This window comes from Oncorhynchus nerka, linkage group LG7 (genome assembly GCF_034236695.1).
Source record: "Oncorhynchus nerka isolate Pitt River linkage group LG7, Oner_Uvic_2.0, whole genome shotgun sequence".
NCBI lineage: Eukaryota > Metazoa > Chordata > Actinopteri > Salmoniformes > Salmonidae > Oncorhynchus > Oncorhynchus nerka.
Genome location: NC_088402.1, coordinates 69,540,623 through 69,558,795, shown reverse-complemented (window position 1 = coordinate 69,558,795; position 18,173 = coordinate 69,540,623). Strand labels below are relative to the sequence as shown.

The window sequence follows — 18,173 nt, the reverse complement described above, 5'->3', positions numbered from 1 at the left end:
CCTTTGCATAAACTGCCTACATTACTACAAATGTGAATAGCTAATTATGGGGGGATAAAAAGATAAACAGGATAAAAAAAATATATATATATACAGTGGGGCAAAAAAGGATTTAGTCAGCCACCAATTGTGCAAGTTCTCCCACTTAAAAAGATAAGAGGCCTGTAATTTTCATCATAGGTACACTTCAACTATGACAGACAAAATGAAAAAAAATCCAGAAAATCACATAGTAGGATTCTTAATGAATTTATTTGCAAATTATGGTGGAAAATAATTATTTGGTCAATAACAAAAGTTTATCTCAATACTTTGTTATATACACTGTTGCTGGTATTTTGGCCCATTCCTCCATGCAGATCTCCTCTAGAGCAGTGATGTTTTGGGCCTGTTGCTGGGCAACACGGACTTTCAACTCCCTCCAAAGATTTTCTATGGGGTTGAGATCTGGAGACTGGCTAGGCCACTCCAGGACCTTGAAATGCTTCTTACGAAGCCACTCCTTCGTTGCCCGGGCGGTGTGTTTGGGATCATTGTCATGCTGAAAGACCCAGCCACGTTTCATCTTCAATGCCCTTGCTGATGGAAGGAGGTTTTCACTCAAAATCTCACGATACATGGCCCCATTCATTCTTTCCTTTACACGGATCAGTCGCCCTGGTCCCTTTGCAGAAAAACAGCCCCAAAGCATGATGTTTCCACCCCCATGCTTCACAGTAGGGAAGGTGTTCTTTGGATGCAACTCAGCATTCTTTGTCCTTCAAATACGATTTGAGTTGAGTTTTTACCAAAAATTATATTTTGGTTTCATCTGACCATGATATTCTGGATCATGCAAATACTCTCTAGCAAACGTCAGACGGGTCTGGACATGTACTGGCTTAAGCAGGGGGACACATCTGGCACTGCAGGATTTGAGTCCCTGGCGGCGTAGTGTGTTACTGATGGTAGGCTTTGTTACTTTGGTCCCAGCTCTCTGTAGGTCATTCACTAGGTCCCCCCGTGTGGTTCTGGGATTTTTGATCACCGTTCTTGTGATCATTTTGACCCCACGGGGTGAGATCTTGCGTGGAGCCCCAGATCGAGGGAGATTATCAGTGGTCTTGTATGTCTTCCATTTCCTAATAATTGCTCCCACAGTTGATTTCTTCAAACCAAGCTGCTTACCTATTGCAGATTCAGTCTTCCCAGCCTGGTGCAGGTCTACAATTTTGTTTCTGGTGTCCTTTGACAGCTCTTTGTTCTTGGCCATAGTGGAGTTTGGAGTGTGACTGTTTGAGGTTGTGGACAGGTGTCTTTTATACTGATAACAAGTTCAAACAGGTGCCATTAATACAGGTAACGAGGAGGACAGAGGAGCCTCTTAAAGAAGAAGTTACAGGTCTGTGAGAGCCAAAAATCTTGCTTGTTTGTAGGTGACCAAATACGTATTTTCCACCATAATTTGCAAATAAATTCATTAAAAATCCAACAACGTTATTTTCTGGATTTCTTTCCTCATTTTGTCTGTCATAGTTTAAGTGTACCTATGATGAAAATTACAGGCCTCTCTCATCTTTTTAAGTGGGAGAACATGCACAATTGCTGGCTGACTAAATACTTTTTTGCCCCACTGTATATATATATTTTAACATCTTGGCCATGTTCTGTTATAATCTCCACCCGCCACAGCCAGAAGAGGACTGGCCACCCCACATATGCTCTTTCTAATTCTCTCTCTCTTTCTCTCTCTCGGAGGACCATGCCCCAGGACTACCTGACATGATGACTCCTTGCTGTCCCCAGTCCACCTGACCATGCTGCTGCTCCAGTTTCAACTGTTCTGCCTTATGATTATTCGACCATGCTGGTCATTTATGAACATTTGAACATCTTGACCATGTTCTGTTATAATCTCCACCCGGCACAGCCAGAAGAGGACTGGCCACCCCACATAGCCTGGTTCCTCTCTAGGTTTCTTCCTAGGTTTTGGCCTTTCTAGGGAGTTTTTCCTAGCCACGTGCTTCTACACCTGCATTGCTTGCTGTTTGGGGTTTTAGGCTGGGTTTCTGTACAGCACTTTGAGATATCAGCTGATGTACGAAGGGCTATATAAATACATTTGATTAGATTTTGATTTGATATATAAATAATACAAATTGAGGTGAGGGCGATGAAAATGCATTTGGCGGTTGATCTGCTTCTGTTCTGTGAGTGGCACTGCTATTTTCGAAGGATGGTTTCCGGTCTCTACGGGGTGGTCTGCCGGGCATTGGGATGAGAACCCAACTCGGGATGAGGGGTTTTAGCAGGTGGAATAGTGGGGACCAATTGGAGGTTTACTTAGTAGCAATGTAAATATCAAGGTACAGCTATATAGACAATCATGTTACTTTTTAATGGTACATCTAAAAACAATATATTATGATAAATAGAATTAAAACTTGTGTCTCATTGTAGTAATTGGTTAAATAAATATAGCCAGTTATAATTGTAATGGCTTAGCAGATAATAAGAAAAGAAGATCAGTACTTACCTTTATTTATTTATTTTTATAGTACTTACCTGGCTAAAAGAGAAGGAATATAATATCAATTGTTTACAGGGAACTCATTCAACAATTTTAGATGAACTTCTGTGGAAAAATGACGGGGGGGGGGCAAAGAAATTCAAAAGGGGTGATGATATTAATTAACAGTAATTTTGATCCAAATGTGCAAATTGTCCAAACAGATCCTCAAGGAAAATGGATGATTTTAAATGTTATTGGACCATAAACAGATATGGCTTATTAACCTATACAGTCCAAATAATGATGATCCAAGCTTCTTTGGAAAATATATATAAGAATTGATCAACTCTACAAGCAACACTAGACTAGTATTATGGTTTGAGATTTTAATACGGTTTTAAATACCTCTAGGGACCGTAAAGAAATCAAAATACAAAACGATCATCCCCAGACACTTAAGGAAATCATGAATGTCATGGATATATTGGAATTAGTGGATATATGGAGGCTTAAATACCCTGACCTAGTGAGATATACATGGCGGAGGCTTAATCAAGCCAGTAGTCTTGATTACCTTCTTATATCATTATCTCTGGCACCAAAAGTTTAAAAAGTGTTGAAAGGGGACAGAATGCCATCAGACCATCACATAATTGGAATCTATCTATCTATCTATCTATATATATAGATATAAATAATATAATATATATATATATATATAAATATATATATAAATAATATATATATACATATAAATAATATATATAAATTATATATACACATATAAATAAATAATATATACATATAAATAAATATAAATAAATATATATTTATTTATATATATATAAACATAAATTATAAATAAATAAGTAAATATATAAATTATAAATAAATAAATATATAAATTATAAATAAATAAATATATAAATTATAAATAAATAAATATATATATATATTCGACAATTGGAAATTTAATCAAAGCATACTGGATGATAAATTCTTCTGTCCTAGTTAAAAACAAGTTATAAGACTTTTTCCGACATAACATAGGTACAGCAGATCCCCTTATTCTATGGGACACTTTTAAAATGTGCCTTTAGGGGTCTGGCAATTCAGTACTCATCTATAAAACAAAAGCAACTTAGAAAGAGTCCATATTAAACTAATTAAATTGAAGGACTAACAGTACAGATAGATAGCAATAAAAACTGTACCATAAAGGCACAGAATAAGTTGGAGGAAAAACAAAAATAAATGGTGGAACTTATATCATGAAAGATCCAGTGTAATATATTATAAAAATAAAGCAAAGTGGATGGAATATGGGGGAAAATGCACCAAATTATTTTTCAATCGTCAACATAGAAATACTACCAAACATGTATTGAACCTTGTTACAAATTAAGGGAGTCAGTCATGATTCACCGAAAGAGGAAGTACTTTAAGAATATGTTTTCGTTTCAGTCTCCTCCTCCTCCACTAACCGAAGCTAATTGTATGGATTTTTTTTTACTATTAATAATGTAAAATTAGCATCTATACAGAAAGACTCATGTGAAGGGCAAATTACAGAGGAGGAACTTCTTGATGCAATTAAAGCCTTTAAGTCCAGGAAAACTCCAGGGCTGGATGGCATACCCGTGGAAGTATACAAAAAAAAAATTATATACTCAAGAGGACCATTATTAGCATGTTTTAACCCCTCCTATATAAACGGTAAATTATCAGACACGCAACAAGGTCTGATTTCATTATTCCTGAAACAGGATCCAAGTGGTATATATAAAGATCCAGTCCATTTAAAAAAAATTGGAGGCCTTTTACACTTCAGTTTAGTGATTAGGGCTGGGCGATATGGCCAATGCACCAAATCACAGGGTTTTAAAAAGTTGGACGGTAATGACGGTATTTTTAGTTTTTGAAAAATACAAGTTCTAAATTTGCTTTATGAGTAGTGAGTGATCCTAGGGTGGCAACACATACATTCTGAGTGATTTCAATGAGTCTTTCTCCATTCTGATTGTTTTATACTGTTCAATTCAAATTTCAACACAACAATCATTTCTGCATTTCCTGCACTCAATTGCAGTGGTGGAAAAAGTATCCAATTGTCATACTTGAGTAAAAGTAAAGATACGTTAATAGAAAATTACTCAAGTAAACGTGAAAGTCACCCAGTAAAATAGGACTTGAGTAAAAGTCTAAAAGTATTTGGTTTTAAATATACTAAAGTATTAAAAGTATAAATAATTTCAAATTCTTTATATTAAGCAAACCAGATGGCACCATTTTCTTGTTTTTTTTTAATTTACAGATAGCCAGGGGCACACTCCAACACTCAGACATAATTTACAAACCAAGCAATTGTGTTTAGTGAGTCCTCCAGATCAGAGGCAGTAGATGACCAGGGATGTTCTCTTAACCACGGCGTGAATAGGACCATTCCTGTCCTGCTAAGCATTCAAAATGTAAGTACTTTTAGGTGTCAGAGAAAAATGGAATAAAAAGTATAGTATTTTCTTTAGGAAATGTAGTTAAGTAAAAGTGGTCAAAAAATGAATAAATAGTAAAGTACAGATACCAAAAAAAAACAAGTAGTACATGGACTTATTCTTGACCAAATGTTGCAATTGCGATTTGACTCGCAAATCTGAGCAAAACTGTTGGAATCATGGATATAATGACTATTATATAGTTAGAATATAATGGTGGGCACTTTGAATACAGTGTTGTTTGAGATGACAACAAATTAAAATGCCAGGGAGGAGTTATTGTGACAGGTTAGGAACTAAAGTGTTGGTACGTGTTTCCTAGGGGACCCTATAAGCTTTGGCTACATTGCATGTTGTTTTCTCTTAGCTACTTCATGTAGCAAACATATTCTTGCTTTGCATATTCCTCTTTGATTTAGAAGATACTGTTGCACAAACAACATGCTGATTTAGGTCTATACCATCACTGGTATTATCAAGCTATATTAGCTAGCTACGTTTGCTCTTACCCATTACATTTATTTGCTAGCTAGCTATTAATGGATAACAATTAGCATCTCACAAGATTTAGGGCAACTAGCTAAGGAAAGACAAACTGTTTGCTGATGTAAGAAGCAGAAACGAAGTGTCATTATAGAACGCTAATGGATTTATATTAAGAAGCAAAGTGAAAATAGCATTGTTGTCATCAACATTGTTGCATGTGCTGCATTGACCATGCAGACCGAACACAAATTACTCGTGATTGAGGAACATCAAATGCGCTCCTTGATGGCTGATGATACCACCATATTTTTAAGAGACAGGAATGAGGTTTCTAAAGCAGTTTCCTGTATTGAAGACCTTAGTTTCGGTTTTGAAAATGAATATCAATAAGTCAGTCTTATTTCCACTCAAGGATTGTGTTTTACAGGAAGTATATGGTATCCCAATTAAAGATACGGTTACTTATCTTGGAATTGTTATATGCAAGGATGAAAAACAAAGGAGTGAATTGAACTTTAACCCCATTATTGAGAAAACAAAGAAGAAATTGAACCTCTGGTTGATGAGATATTTCGTTGTACAGTCGGGTTTTATTCTCCAAAGCAGAAGGGTTATCCAGATCGGTTTATGTCTCGTTATCACTTGACTTATCCCCTAAAATTGTAAAGGGCTTAGATAAGATTCATAATTTTATTTGGAGGAACAAGTCTCACTATCTACAGAAATATATTCTCACTAATACCGAAGAACAAGGATGTCTTGAGGTTTTAGATTTCAATACTCTAAATAATACTTTTAAAATAAATTGGATTCTGAAGTATGTTAATAACCAGAACAGTATTTGGAATGTCTTTCCTAAGCATTTATTTGACTCTGTTGGTGGTTTAGAATTTTTGCTTCGATGTAATTTTGATGTTGATAAAATCCCAGTAAAGTTGGCCAAATTCCATAAGCAGGCAATTTTAGCTTGGATGTTAGCATATAAACACACATTTTCCCCTCACAGATACATTTTATGGAACAACAAAGATATACGATTTAAAAATAAGACTCTTTTCTTCATAACTGGATTGAGAATAAAATGATTTTGGTTGGTCAGTTACTGAATAAGGATGGATATCTACTCTCATATGGGGAATTTCATTATAAATTTAAAATTCCAATAACCCCGAAAGAATATGCAATTGTTTTTGATACAACCCCCCTTGGAATCGCATCTCTTTTAAATTCCTCTGTGGTTGATGTAAGTAACATAGATTTACATGAAAATATATTCATTGGCAATATTAACATCAAAGATACATGTAGTGATAAACAGATTAGAAATATTGTTTAAGATACTACAATTCCCTCAGCAAGATTATTTTGGTCAAATATCTATGGTGATATACAAAATGGGGGAAAGCATGGAAAATTGCTAACAAATATTGTATCAGTAACAAAGTAAAGGAAGTTTAATTTAAAATGTTACATAGAATTTATCCTGTGAAACATGTTTTGGAAAGATTTAAGCTGAATATTGACGATACCTGTGATTTCTGGGGAATGGAGGAGGAGACAATTTTGCATTTGTTTTTTTGCCTGTATTTATAGTCTAATTTTTGGGATTGACATAACAGAATTTTGTTACAAAAAAATAGGACCAGTTATACTATTTAATGGTTTTGATATGTTTTATTTAAATTCTGACATAAAGATGTAGTATATTTAATTAAACTGCTAATAATACTAGGTACATTTCATATTCACAAAAGCAAATGGTCTAATTCAAAACCATTTTTTTTTTCACTTTATAAACGAGTTTAAACAATGGCACGACTTTACCTAAAATAAAAAGGCAATTAAAACGTGTTGTATTATTAATTCATATGATTGGTTTAGGATTCCTGGCAATGTAAATAGTTTGTTTGTATGCTTGTTTGCATGTGACTATTCCTCTTTTGTTTGATGATATTTGTTAATAAAAAAATAAAAAAGCGCTCCTTGAGTGACAGGGGGTGTGGAAAGTAGCACGGTGAGAAAGAGCGGAGAGAGATGACTCAAGAAGTGAAGTAAACTATAACAACTGACATTGCACATGGCATATCACATTTAACAAACAAAACATTCAAATACCAGTATAGAAGGTAAAGTAAAAACCAAACCCGTCCCTGCATCAATACCGGTATATCATAAAATACGGTATACTGCCCAGCCCTAGTTGTGATGCTAAAAAAGGTTTTGTCAGATATTATTCATCCTAATCAGGCAGGCTTTATTTGAAAATGGAAGATACATTGAAGATAATATAAGACAAGTACTGGAAACAATAGAATACTACGACATATCGGGGAAACCAGGCCTGGTTTTCATAGCTGATTTTGAAAAGGCTTTTGATAAAGTACAACTGGAGTTTATATATAATTGCCTGGAATATTTCAATTTTGGAGAATCTCTTATAAAATTATGTATAGTAACCCTAGGTGTAAAATAGTAAATAATGGCTACATCTGAGAACGTTTTAAACTGTCAAAACTGTCAAGAGGAGTAAAACAAGGGTTGTCCACTATCGGCATATCTATTTATTATTGCCATCGAAATGTTAGCTGTTAAAATTAGATCCCCAACAATAATATTAAGGAATTAGAAATCCATGGTTTACAAACAAAGATGTCATTGTACGCTGATGATTCATGTAAAATAAAAACACACAATCAGAATCCCTCCACAGCCTTAGAGGATCTAGACACTTTTTCTAACCTCCCTGGATTAAAAACAAATTTGTGGAGTGGTTGAAAAACTAGTTTTAATGTAAACTTCCGACTTCAACTGTATGTATGCATGTATGTACAGTTGAAGTAGGAAGTTTACATACACTTAGGTTGGAGTCATTAAAACTAATTATTCCACCACTCCACAAACGTCTTGTTAACAAACTATAGTTTTGGCATGTCGGTTAGGACAAATACTTTGTGTGGGACACATGTCATTCTTCCAACAATTGTTAACAGACAGATTATTTCATTTAGAATTCACTGTATCACAATTCCAGTGGGGCAGCTTGGAAAATTCCAGAAAATAATGTCATGGCTTTAGAAGCTTCTGATAGGCTAATTGACATCATTTGTGTCAATTGGAGGTGTACCTGTGGATGTATTTCAAGGCCTACCGTCAAACTCAGTGCTTGAAAACATGGGAAAATCAAAAGAAATCAGCCAAGACCCTCAAAAAAAAATTGTAGACCTCCACAAGTCTGGTTCATCTTTGGGAGCAATTCCCAAACGCCTGAAGATACCGCGTTCATCTGTACAAACAGTAGTACGCAAGCATAAACACCATGGGACCACACAGCCGTCATACCGCTGAGGAAGGAGACACGTTCTGTCTCCTAGAGACAAACATACTTTGTTGCGAAAAGTGCAAATGAATCCCAGAACAGCAGCAAAGGACCTTGTGAAGATGCTGAAGGAAACAGGTACAAAAGTATCTCTATCCACAGTAAAACGAGTCCTATATCAACATAACCTAAAAGGCCGCTCAGCAAGGAAGAAGCCACTGCTCCAAAACCGGGTTTGCAACTGCACATAAGGACAAAGATCGTACTTTTTGGAGAAATGTCCTCTGGTCTGATGAAACAAAAATAGAACTGTTTGGCCATAATGACCACCGTTATGTTTGGAGGAAAAGGGGGAGGCTTACAAGCCGAAGAACACCATCCCAACCGTGAAGCATGGGGGTGGCAGCATCATGTTGTGGGGGTGCTTTGCTGCAGGAGGAACTGGTGCACTTCACAAAATAGATGGCATTATGAGGGGGGGGGGGAATTATGTGGATATATTGAAGCAACATCTCAAGACATCAGTCAGGAAGTTAAAGCTTGGTCACAAATGGGTTTTCCAAATGGACAATGACCCCAAGCATACTTCCAAAGTTGTGGCAAAATGGCTTAAGGACAACAAAGTCAAGGTATTGGAGTGACCATCACAAATCCCTGACCTCAATCCTATAGAAAATGTGTGGGCAGAACTGAAAAAGTGTGTGCGACCAAGGAGGCCTACAAACCTGACTCAGTTACACCAGCTCTGTCAGGAGGAATGGGCCAAAATTCACCCAACTTATTGGGAAGCTTGTGGAAGGCTACCCAAAATGTTTGACCCAAGTTAAACAAATTAAAGGTAATGCAACCAAATACTAATTGAGTGTATGTAAACTTCTGACCCACTGGGAATGTGATGAAAGAAATAAAAGCTGAAATAAATTATTCTGACATTTCACATTTTTAAAATAAAGTGGTGATACTAACTGAACTAAGACAGGGGATTTTTACTAGGATTAAATGTCAGGAATTCTGAAAAACTGAGTTGTATTGGATTTTCTAAGGTGTATGTAAACTTCCCCTCTTCAACTGTATATACGCATGCACGCACACACACACACACAAATATACATACATACCTATAAATGATATGTATTTATTACTGTTCGACTAAAACAAATCTCGGTTGACAAACAGCCTAACAACCAAACAATCGACCAGTTGACTAATTAGGGTCAGCCCTAATTTTTTTACACCCCTATTTCGCCTTTGCCAAGATAATCCATCCACCCAACAGGTGTGGCATATCATTAAACTGATTAAACGGCATGCTCACTACACAGGTGCACCTTGTGCCGGAGACAATAAAAAAGCCACAAAGAATGTGCAGTTTTGTTACACACAGATGTCTCAAGTTGAGGGAGCATGCAATTGACATGCTGACTGCAGGAATGTCCACCAAAGCTGTTGACAGAATGTTCATTTCTCTACCATAAACGGCCTCCGTCATTTTAGAGAATTTACCAGTACATCCAAATGTCCTCACAACCGCAGACCATGTATAAACCACGCCAACCCAGAAACTCCACATCCAGCTTCTTCTGCGGGATCATATGAGGGGGTGCTGAGGAGTATTTCTGTTTGTAATAACCTGGAGCAGCCATCAGGTTAACATGCAAAGAGGGCCACGAGGCAGGCAATTGAGCTTGGAGGAGGAGGAGCAGTAGAGGAGGTTGACAGTGGCAGGTCCTGACAGTTCTCTGCTGGGGACAGATTGAACCTGAACCAGCCGTGTCCTGAGGAAAGCAATCAACCGAGCCCGGCCAGACCAAAGGCACCCCTGCAGGGTACGAGCTCTCGTCTACACTGTCTGAGGCAAACTTCCACCATACCTGACTAGAATAGTCCAGGGGAAGAAATCCCTGACAAGACTGGGCTGCGTTTCATAAGCTATTTTGATGGTTGACAATCATGTGATAGCTTCATTATGGCTCCTGTCATTGATGGGTATCAGCAACATCAAAATGGACTGACCAAGTTCCAAACCAATTCAAAGATATATGTATGCAGGTATGGATGAGTTCCCATTACCAAATTCCCTCATTGACAACACCGGAGACTATGAACAGTTTGAGTTAAAAGGAAAGAGACTACTGGTAGATTGGCCAGCAGCTGACTTGCCTCTGAAGCTAAACAGGCTTGGTCCTGGTCTGTCCCTAGATGTGAGACCAGATACTGCTGGAAGTGGTGTTGGAGGGACAGTAGGAGGCTCTCTCTCCTCTGGTCAAAAAAAATATCCCAGGGCAGTGATTGACACTGCCCAGCGTAAGGTGCCTTCTAAAGATCACTAAAGATCACAAGGCACTTATTGTAATCATCCCCAGCTTCCAATTGGCTCATTCATCTCCCCTGTAACTATTCCTCAGGTCATTGCTGTAAATGAGAATGTGTTCTCAAAGTCAACTTTCCTGGTAAAAAAAAGACTCAAATTAGTGCGGTATTTTGCACTGATCACAATATCTGTTAATTAGGCCTATTATCCGAAACAAAGTTATAAAAATCTAATTCCACTACAGCTCCTATTCTTCTAATGTAGTTTTAGTATCATGTGAAAACAAGAAGATAGAGATATTAAAGCACCCAGCAGCGTTAGATCGACATCCAAGGAAAACAAAACAAACTACAAAGGGCTGCAGTGCAGTCAGAACTAATGTAAATGGGGTGTTTACTTCTGTTCCATCACACTGTGTGTGCATCATTAGCCTGCTAAATATAGTCTGCCAGAATCTCATTCTATCTATGCAAAACATTAGGACATGGAAATGAATACAGACCTTAAAAAGGTACGCTATTTTTTCTCAAAACCACTGTATGCAAATGTGGTCCGACAATTCACAGGCAATGGGCCTCAGTATATTTTCAGAGGCGATTTAATGGAGATCAATCTCTTTTTATGATGGAGAGGGGTTTGGAGTGCTTTACCTATTAATTACTTAAACTCTCATTTGTGTAGCCCCTGATAGATTAATTAATTATGACTGCATTGTGTTATTTTTGAGAACCACTTTCTTGTTTAAAAAAAAAAATCACTACAGCAGAGGAGACACTAATTACTGTCAAAAACTATGACAAATCAATCATGCATCCTCAAAACAGTATCAAATTCATTGAAAAAAGCTGTGACTTTCAAAAAGTTGAAAAAGTGGCAAATAAAGCTTACACTAAATAATTGGTCATCACTCACAATAATAAATACAATACAAACGATGTAAGGACAAACATAACTAATGCTTAGTATCATCGTCATTTAGTAAATAGGCCTATCTTAGTCAAGAAATGATGCAATGCATTAGGGACATGCCTAGGAATATTATAGTCCAAAGGTATGTTACGAGCTGTAGTCCACTACTCTATGGCCTAGATGCCCTCCGGCATCAGCCCACAATTATAGTGAGCATTCAAAGCAGCACACAGCACAGCAGCGTAACCACACTTAATGGCAGTTTGGCTTGGCTGTGACTAGTAGGAGGTCCATCAGTGGGAGCACCAGGGGGATAAGCTTTAGCGGGCCCTGTTATGTCTGGCTTCCTACTCGGAGGTTCAGGCAGGTCTCAGGTTAATTCATTCTGTCCCCCAGATGAAGGAGACAGACAAAGGAAGCCAATTTGTGGGCCGTCCGGACGTATGAGATATAATTAAAAGACAGAGAAGGCAGTGTTTCCCCTATATTCATTTAGCAGTGGCGCCGCTGCTAAATCGAGGCAGCCACTGCAAAAACCAAAAGGGGGGAAGGGAGGGGTGGCTGATAAGCGCCGATGCTTTCATTTTCTTATTTCACAACTCAAGAGTGGATTCTGAGAGGAACAGGAGAAAAATCAATCAAGGTTAGATTGATAACTCAAATCGACAGACGAAAAAGCCATTAGACAAACCTGATTAGATCTCCTGCCTTGTTAAATTGTGTTTTGGGTACAGACATTGGACAACTGTAAGCAATTGCCCTAAACTTAGACAAGCAACAATATTTCATTGTTTATAAAAGGAAATTTGGAGAGTATAAACATTTGCAAACCTTCATGTTCTTTGTCTGCGGCCCCAGCTTTCCTCATCTTCTTGGGGGTCTTCATGAACAGGGGGAAAATGGTCCTCAAGCCCAGGATGTCCACAAACTTGTGGCAGTTATCAGAACCCTCTGGGCCAATCATGCCGTGGTCTAAGACCCTCAGAGCGCTGGTCCGAGACATTTTCTTTTCCCTGGGAAGAGGCAGTGCAAAAATAATAAAACATTATAATAACTATAAGGGCTCAATTATCTCAGGCACAACAGCAGCAAGGACATGATTGTCTTTTGCCAGGCACACAGACTCCACTATATATACAAAAGTATGTGGACACCCCTTCAAATTAGTGGAGTCGGCTACTTCAGCCACATCCGTTGCTGACATGTGTAGAAAATCAAGCACACCGCCATGCAATCTCCATAGACAAACATTGGTTGTAGAATGGACTTACTGAAGAGCTCAGTGACTTTCAACGTGGTTCTATCATAGGATGCCACCTTTCAAACAAGTCAGTTCGTCAAACTTCTGCCCTGCTAGAGCTGCCCCGGGTAAATGTAAGTACTGTTATTGTGAAGTAGACAAGCTGAGGAGCAACATCGGCTCAGCCGCGAAGTGGTAGGTCACACAAGCTCACAGAATGGGACCACCGAGTGCTGAAGCGCGTAAAAATCGTCTGTCCTCGGTTGCAACACTCACTACCGAGTTCCAAACTGCTTCTGGAAGTAACGCCAGCACAAGATCTGTTCGTCAGGGGCTTCATGAAATGGATTTCCATGGCGGAGCAGGCACACACAAGCCTAAGATCACCATGAGCAATGCCAAGTGTCGGCTGGAGTGTGTAAAGCTCGCCGCCATTGGACTCTGGAGCAGTGGAAACGCATTCTCTGGAGTGATGAATCACGATTCACCATCTGGCAGTCAGACAGACTAATCTTGGTTTAGGAGAACGCTAACTGTCTTAACGCATAGAGCAAACTGTAAAGTTTGGTGGAGGAGGAATAATGATCTAGGGCTGTTTTTCATGGTTGCACAGAGCCCTGACCTCAACCACATTGAACACCTTTGGGATGAATTGGAATGCCGACTGTGAGCCAGGCCTAATCGCCCAACCTCAGTAATACTCATTGCTGAATGGAAGCAGGTCCCCGCAACAATGTTCCAACATCTAGTGGAAAGCCTTCCCAGAAGAATGGAGGCTGTTATAGCAGCAATGGGGGGGACCAACTCCATATTAATTCCCATGATTTTGGAATGAGATGTTTGACAAGCAGGTGTCCACATAGAGTACACTACATTACCAAAGGTAGGAAACCTAGCTACAAGGAGTCCCTTGCAACTTGCAGTCCTTTAAGAAGCTTATGAGGAAGTAATTTTTTTGACAAAGTAAAAGTTAAGAATTTAGATAGAGGCAATTATAAAGATGCCTTCAACCATGTTCCTAAGCTCATATTGCAAACCCCTTGATAAATCCTAACCTCTACAAAAATAGAGAAAACTATTGAAGCAGAGGTGCAGAACTTATGATTCTGTGAATCTCAAGAGAAGTAAAAAGAGAGAGTTGCGAGTTGCTCTCTAGATAACCTATTCTGAGAGCCTTCTGTGGATGATTTAAAAGCGGGTTTTGCATCGCTAGAATTAGATATCGATTTTGGTTTTAAATCGGTCTGCCTGCCAGGCGTCGTCATGATGATTAGAGCTTGGGCATGGAGGGTTTCATAAATACATGTAATGTCTCTTTATTGCTCTTTAAGGTCCCGTCGTGGTGCTGCAGCGCTCTGTCGGCTGATTGATTGGACTGGCAGCTGAGCAGAGCCAGAGACATGCTGTGCAAAAACAAAGACATCACTCAACCCTGGGGTTCATGGTGCGCCCTCTGACAGCCTTAACAGCAAGCAAAAGTTGAGTTCAAAGATGTCAATTTACATATATCCCTACTGCGTAATGATATCAGATCACCAGTGACCTGTGTGAATTGAAAGGAGGGTTGAAATTAGAAAAGGACTACAGCCAAGCCAGGGAACTGTCCATCTCTACATTAGGCCTCCATTGAGGTACTTGGATGAAGATTTGTTTTAGCTGAAAAGCTTCGGACATTAAATTATTGAAACATTAAAACTCAGCTGTGTGTGGAGACTCATTTCTTCAGGAGGTGTTAAACATCTGGGTCTTTACCTAAGCATGAGGTTCATGAGCTGCAGACCCTCTCCCCTGAGGAAGCGATCCCGGTTGGCAGCCAGCATCAGACAGGAGCACATGGCATCAAACAGGTTCTCCATCATCTCCTGCTCCTCCGCTGTGGCTGGGTTGTGGCGTTTGAACACCTGAAGGAGAATGACACCCACACTTCTACTGTCTATCAACTGTGATGCTGGTAAATTCAGTTTAAATGATGAGAGTTTCAACAGTGTAACTGGAAATCATTTTGGGGTGTGTATGAAACACCTCACATAGACCAGTATTCAACCAAATGCATTTTAGGTGCAATGCTGTGTAGTGCCCAGAGAACTAAGGACACACTAAAAGCTTGCAACCAGCATCGCCAACAGAGTGAAGAGACTTATAAAGCACAGCAGAAAATCTGTCTAAAATCAAGTTACACTTCTAAGTCTTATTCATTTGCGTCAGACATCATTATTACTACAGGCCTTGAATATATCAAATAGTATAATAATTAGCCAAAAGGCTAATTGGCCGACGTCTTTTCAATTACATTTCGTTGGGGGTTTTGTGAGCCCAACACACCCTGTCTCTCGAGAGAAATTAAGTCAAGAACTGTCAGATGCTGGGCTGAAGGTAGTTATAGTTTTCATCAAGCAAATATTCCTAGAAGTTCAGGGCATAAATGTTGCAATTAACCACAATGACCAAAATCCATTGCGCCTGTTCTTTCCGGCTAGGACAGAGATGGATATACTTTTACACCTGCTACGTTAGGTTAGATAAACACAGACCACATAGACTGCATGAGAGAGGAATGTACACAACGAAAGACACGGATAGAGACTGTTCATGAAAGTATGTACTTTGATGAACTAGTCAATTGATTTTACCAGACAGCTCTGCAGAATACTTAAGCGGTCGGCATGCTTTAGACCGCTTTAGTTCGGCTGGCGCCTTGCTGAGTGGCGAACAGAACGAGTGTGCTCCCTTACAATCCTCTTCGCTTGAAGATTTTGAAATGGAAAAAAGCGGCAATAGTGCTGTTTGTACATTTTGAGTCGCCGTAGCCAGTATACACTTCCTCAAAATAGTCAGAATTAATCTCAAATAACGCAAGAAAAATGTTAACGTGGTTTGCTGAGGAAATTTTAGTTGCGCAATTTTACTTCTAACAAAGACTTAAGTTCAATATTTCTCGACTATTTTTTATTTATTTGATTTCACCAGGTAGGCAAGTTGAGAACAAGTTCTCATTTACAATTGCGACCTGGCCAAGATAAAGCAAAGCAGTTAGATAATAATTATAATATAATTAAGAATACGTACTGACCAATCACCAACAAAAGGTGTGTAGACTGTGTCCCCGAACAGCCAAAAACGCTCTTATCGAAGTCCAAAACGTCACAAAATAGCCATAATAAGTGCACAAACGGACGCCTCTAGACAGGCTAGTTTAGCTAGATAGGATGACTAAAGACAGTACAGTATGGGGAGCACAGAGATAACGTTGTCTGGCTGGCTGCTACTGCCTGAGCAGAGATGAGATGATGCCTTTAAGGAATGAAAAATAAACTCGTCAATTAAAAACTAAGTAATATACACAACTGAAAAAGTGCATTATTTCATAAGAATTTCCTGCATTTCTATTGATGTCCTCTCAATGTGGATTTTCCCCCCAATGTTTTGGCAATTGGATGTTCATTATTTTTCCATTAAAAAGCTCTAAAATATATATTTTTATGTCATTATTTCATAATACATTTACTGCAATTATATTTTAAATAATCAAACCAATCCCGAAGCGACCTCAAAAAGCACTAATCGCTCAGCATGATGTGAACAAGGAGGACATACAGTCGTGGCCAAAAGTTGAGAATGACAAATATTAATTTTCAATGTCTGCTGCCTCAGTTTGTATGATGTCAATTTGCATATACTCCAGAACGTTATGAAGAGTGATCAGATGAATTGCAATTAAAAGTCCCTCTTTGCCATGCAAATGAACTGAATCCCCCAAAAACATTTCCACTGCATTTCAGCCCTGCCACAAAAGGACCAGCTGACATCATGTCAGTGACTCTCTCTTTAACACAGGTGTGAGTGTTGACGACAAGGCTGGAGATCACTCTGTCATGCTGATTGAGTTCAAATAACAGACTGGAAGCTTCAAAAGGAGAGTGGTGCTTGGAATCATTGATCTTCCTCTGTCAACTATGGTTACCTGCAAGGAAACACATGCCGTCATCATTGCTTTGCATAAAAAGGGATTCACAGGCAAGGATATTGTTGCCAGTAAGATTTCACCTAAATCAACCATTTATCGGATCATCAAGAACTTCAAGGAGAGCGGTTTAATTGTTGTGAAGAAGGCTTCAGGACGCCCAAGGATGTCCAGCAAGCACCAGGACCGTCTCCTAAAGTTGATTCAGCTGCGGGATCGAGGCACCACCAGTACAGAGCTTGCTCAGGAATGTCAGCAAGCAGGTGTGAGTGCATCTGCACACACAGTGAGGCAAAGACTTTGAGGATGGCCTGGTATCAAGGGCAGCAAAGAAGCCACTTCTATCCAGGAAAAACATCAGGGACAGACTGATATTCTGCAAAAGGTACAGGGATTGGACTGCTGAGGACTGGGGTAAAGTCATTTTCTCTGATGAATCTCCTTTAAGATTGTTTGGGGCATCCAGAAAAAAGCTTGTCCGGAGAAGACAAGGTGAGTGCTACCATCAGTCCTGTGTCATGCTAACAGTAAAGCATCCTGAGACCATTAATGTGTGGGGTTGCTGCTCAGCCAAGGGATTTTTTGCCTAAGAACACAGCCATGTTTTTTTTTTTTTTTTGTACCTTTATTTTACTAGGCAAGTCAGTTAAGAACAAATTCTTATTTTCAATGACGACCTAGGTCAGGTTAACTGCCTGTTCAGGGGCAGAACGACAGATTTGTACCTTGTCAGCTCGGGGATTTGAACTTGCAACCTTTCGGTTACTAGTCCAACCACTAGGCTACCCTGCCGCACCAATAAAGAACGGCACCAACAAATCCTCTGAGAGCAACTTCTCCCAACCATCCAGGAACAGTTTGGTGATGAACAATGCCTTTTCCAGCATGATGGCGCACCTTGCCATAAGGAAAAAGTGATAACTAAGTGGCTCGGGGAAAAAACATTGATATTTTGGGTCCATGGCCA

General features: G+C 38.9%; 1 protein-coding gene across 1 annotated transcript in view; it reads right to left on the bottom strand.

Moving 5' to 3' along the window:
• The window catches only part of ctnnbl1 (catenin, beta like 1), a 48,236-nt gene that overhangs the window by 25,216 nt on the left and 4,847 nt on the right, over positions 1-18,173 (bottom strand). Inside the window, exons 10-11 of the mRNA XM_029664742.2 lie at positions 14,998-15,146; positions 12,837-13,018 (exon numbers count right to left, since the gene is read on the bottom strand). Of these exons, the coding sequence (XP_029520602.1) occupies positions 12,837-13,018; positions 14,998-15,146 (331 nt within the window). The remainder of the gene's footprint in view (positions 1-12,836; positions 13,019-14,997; positions 15,147-18,173) is intronic.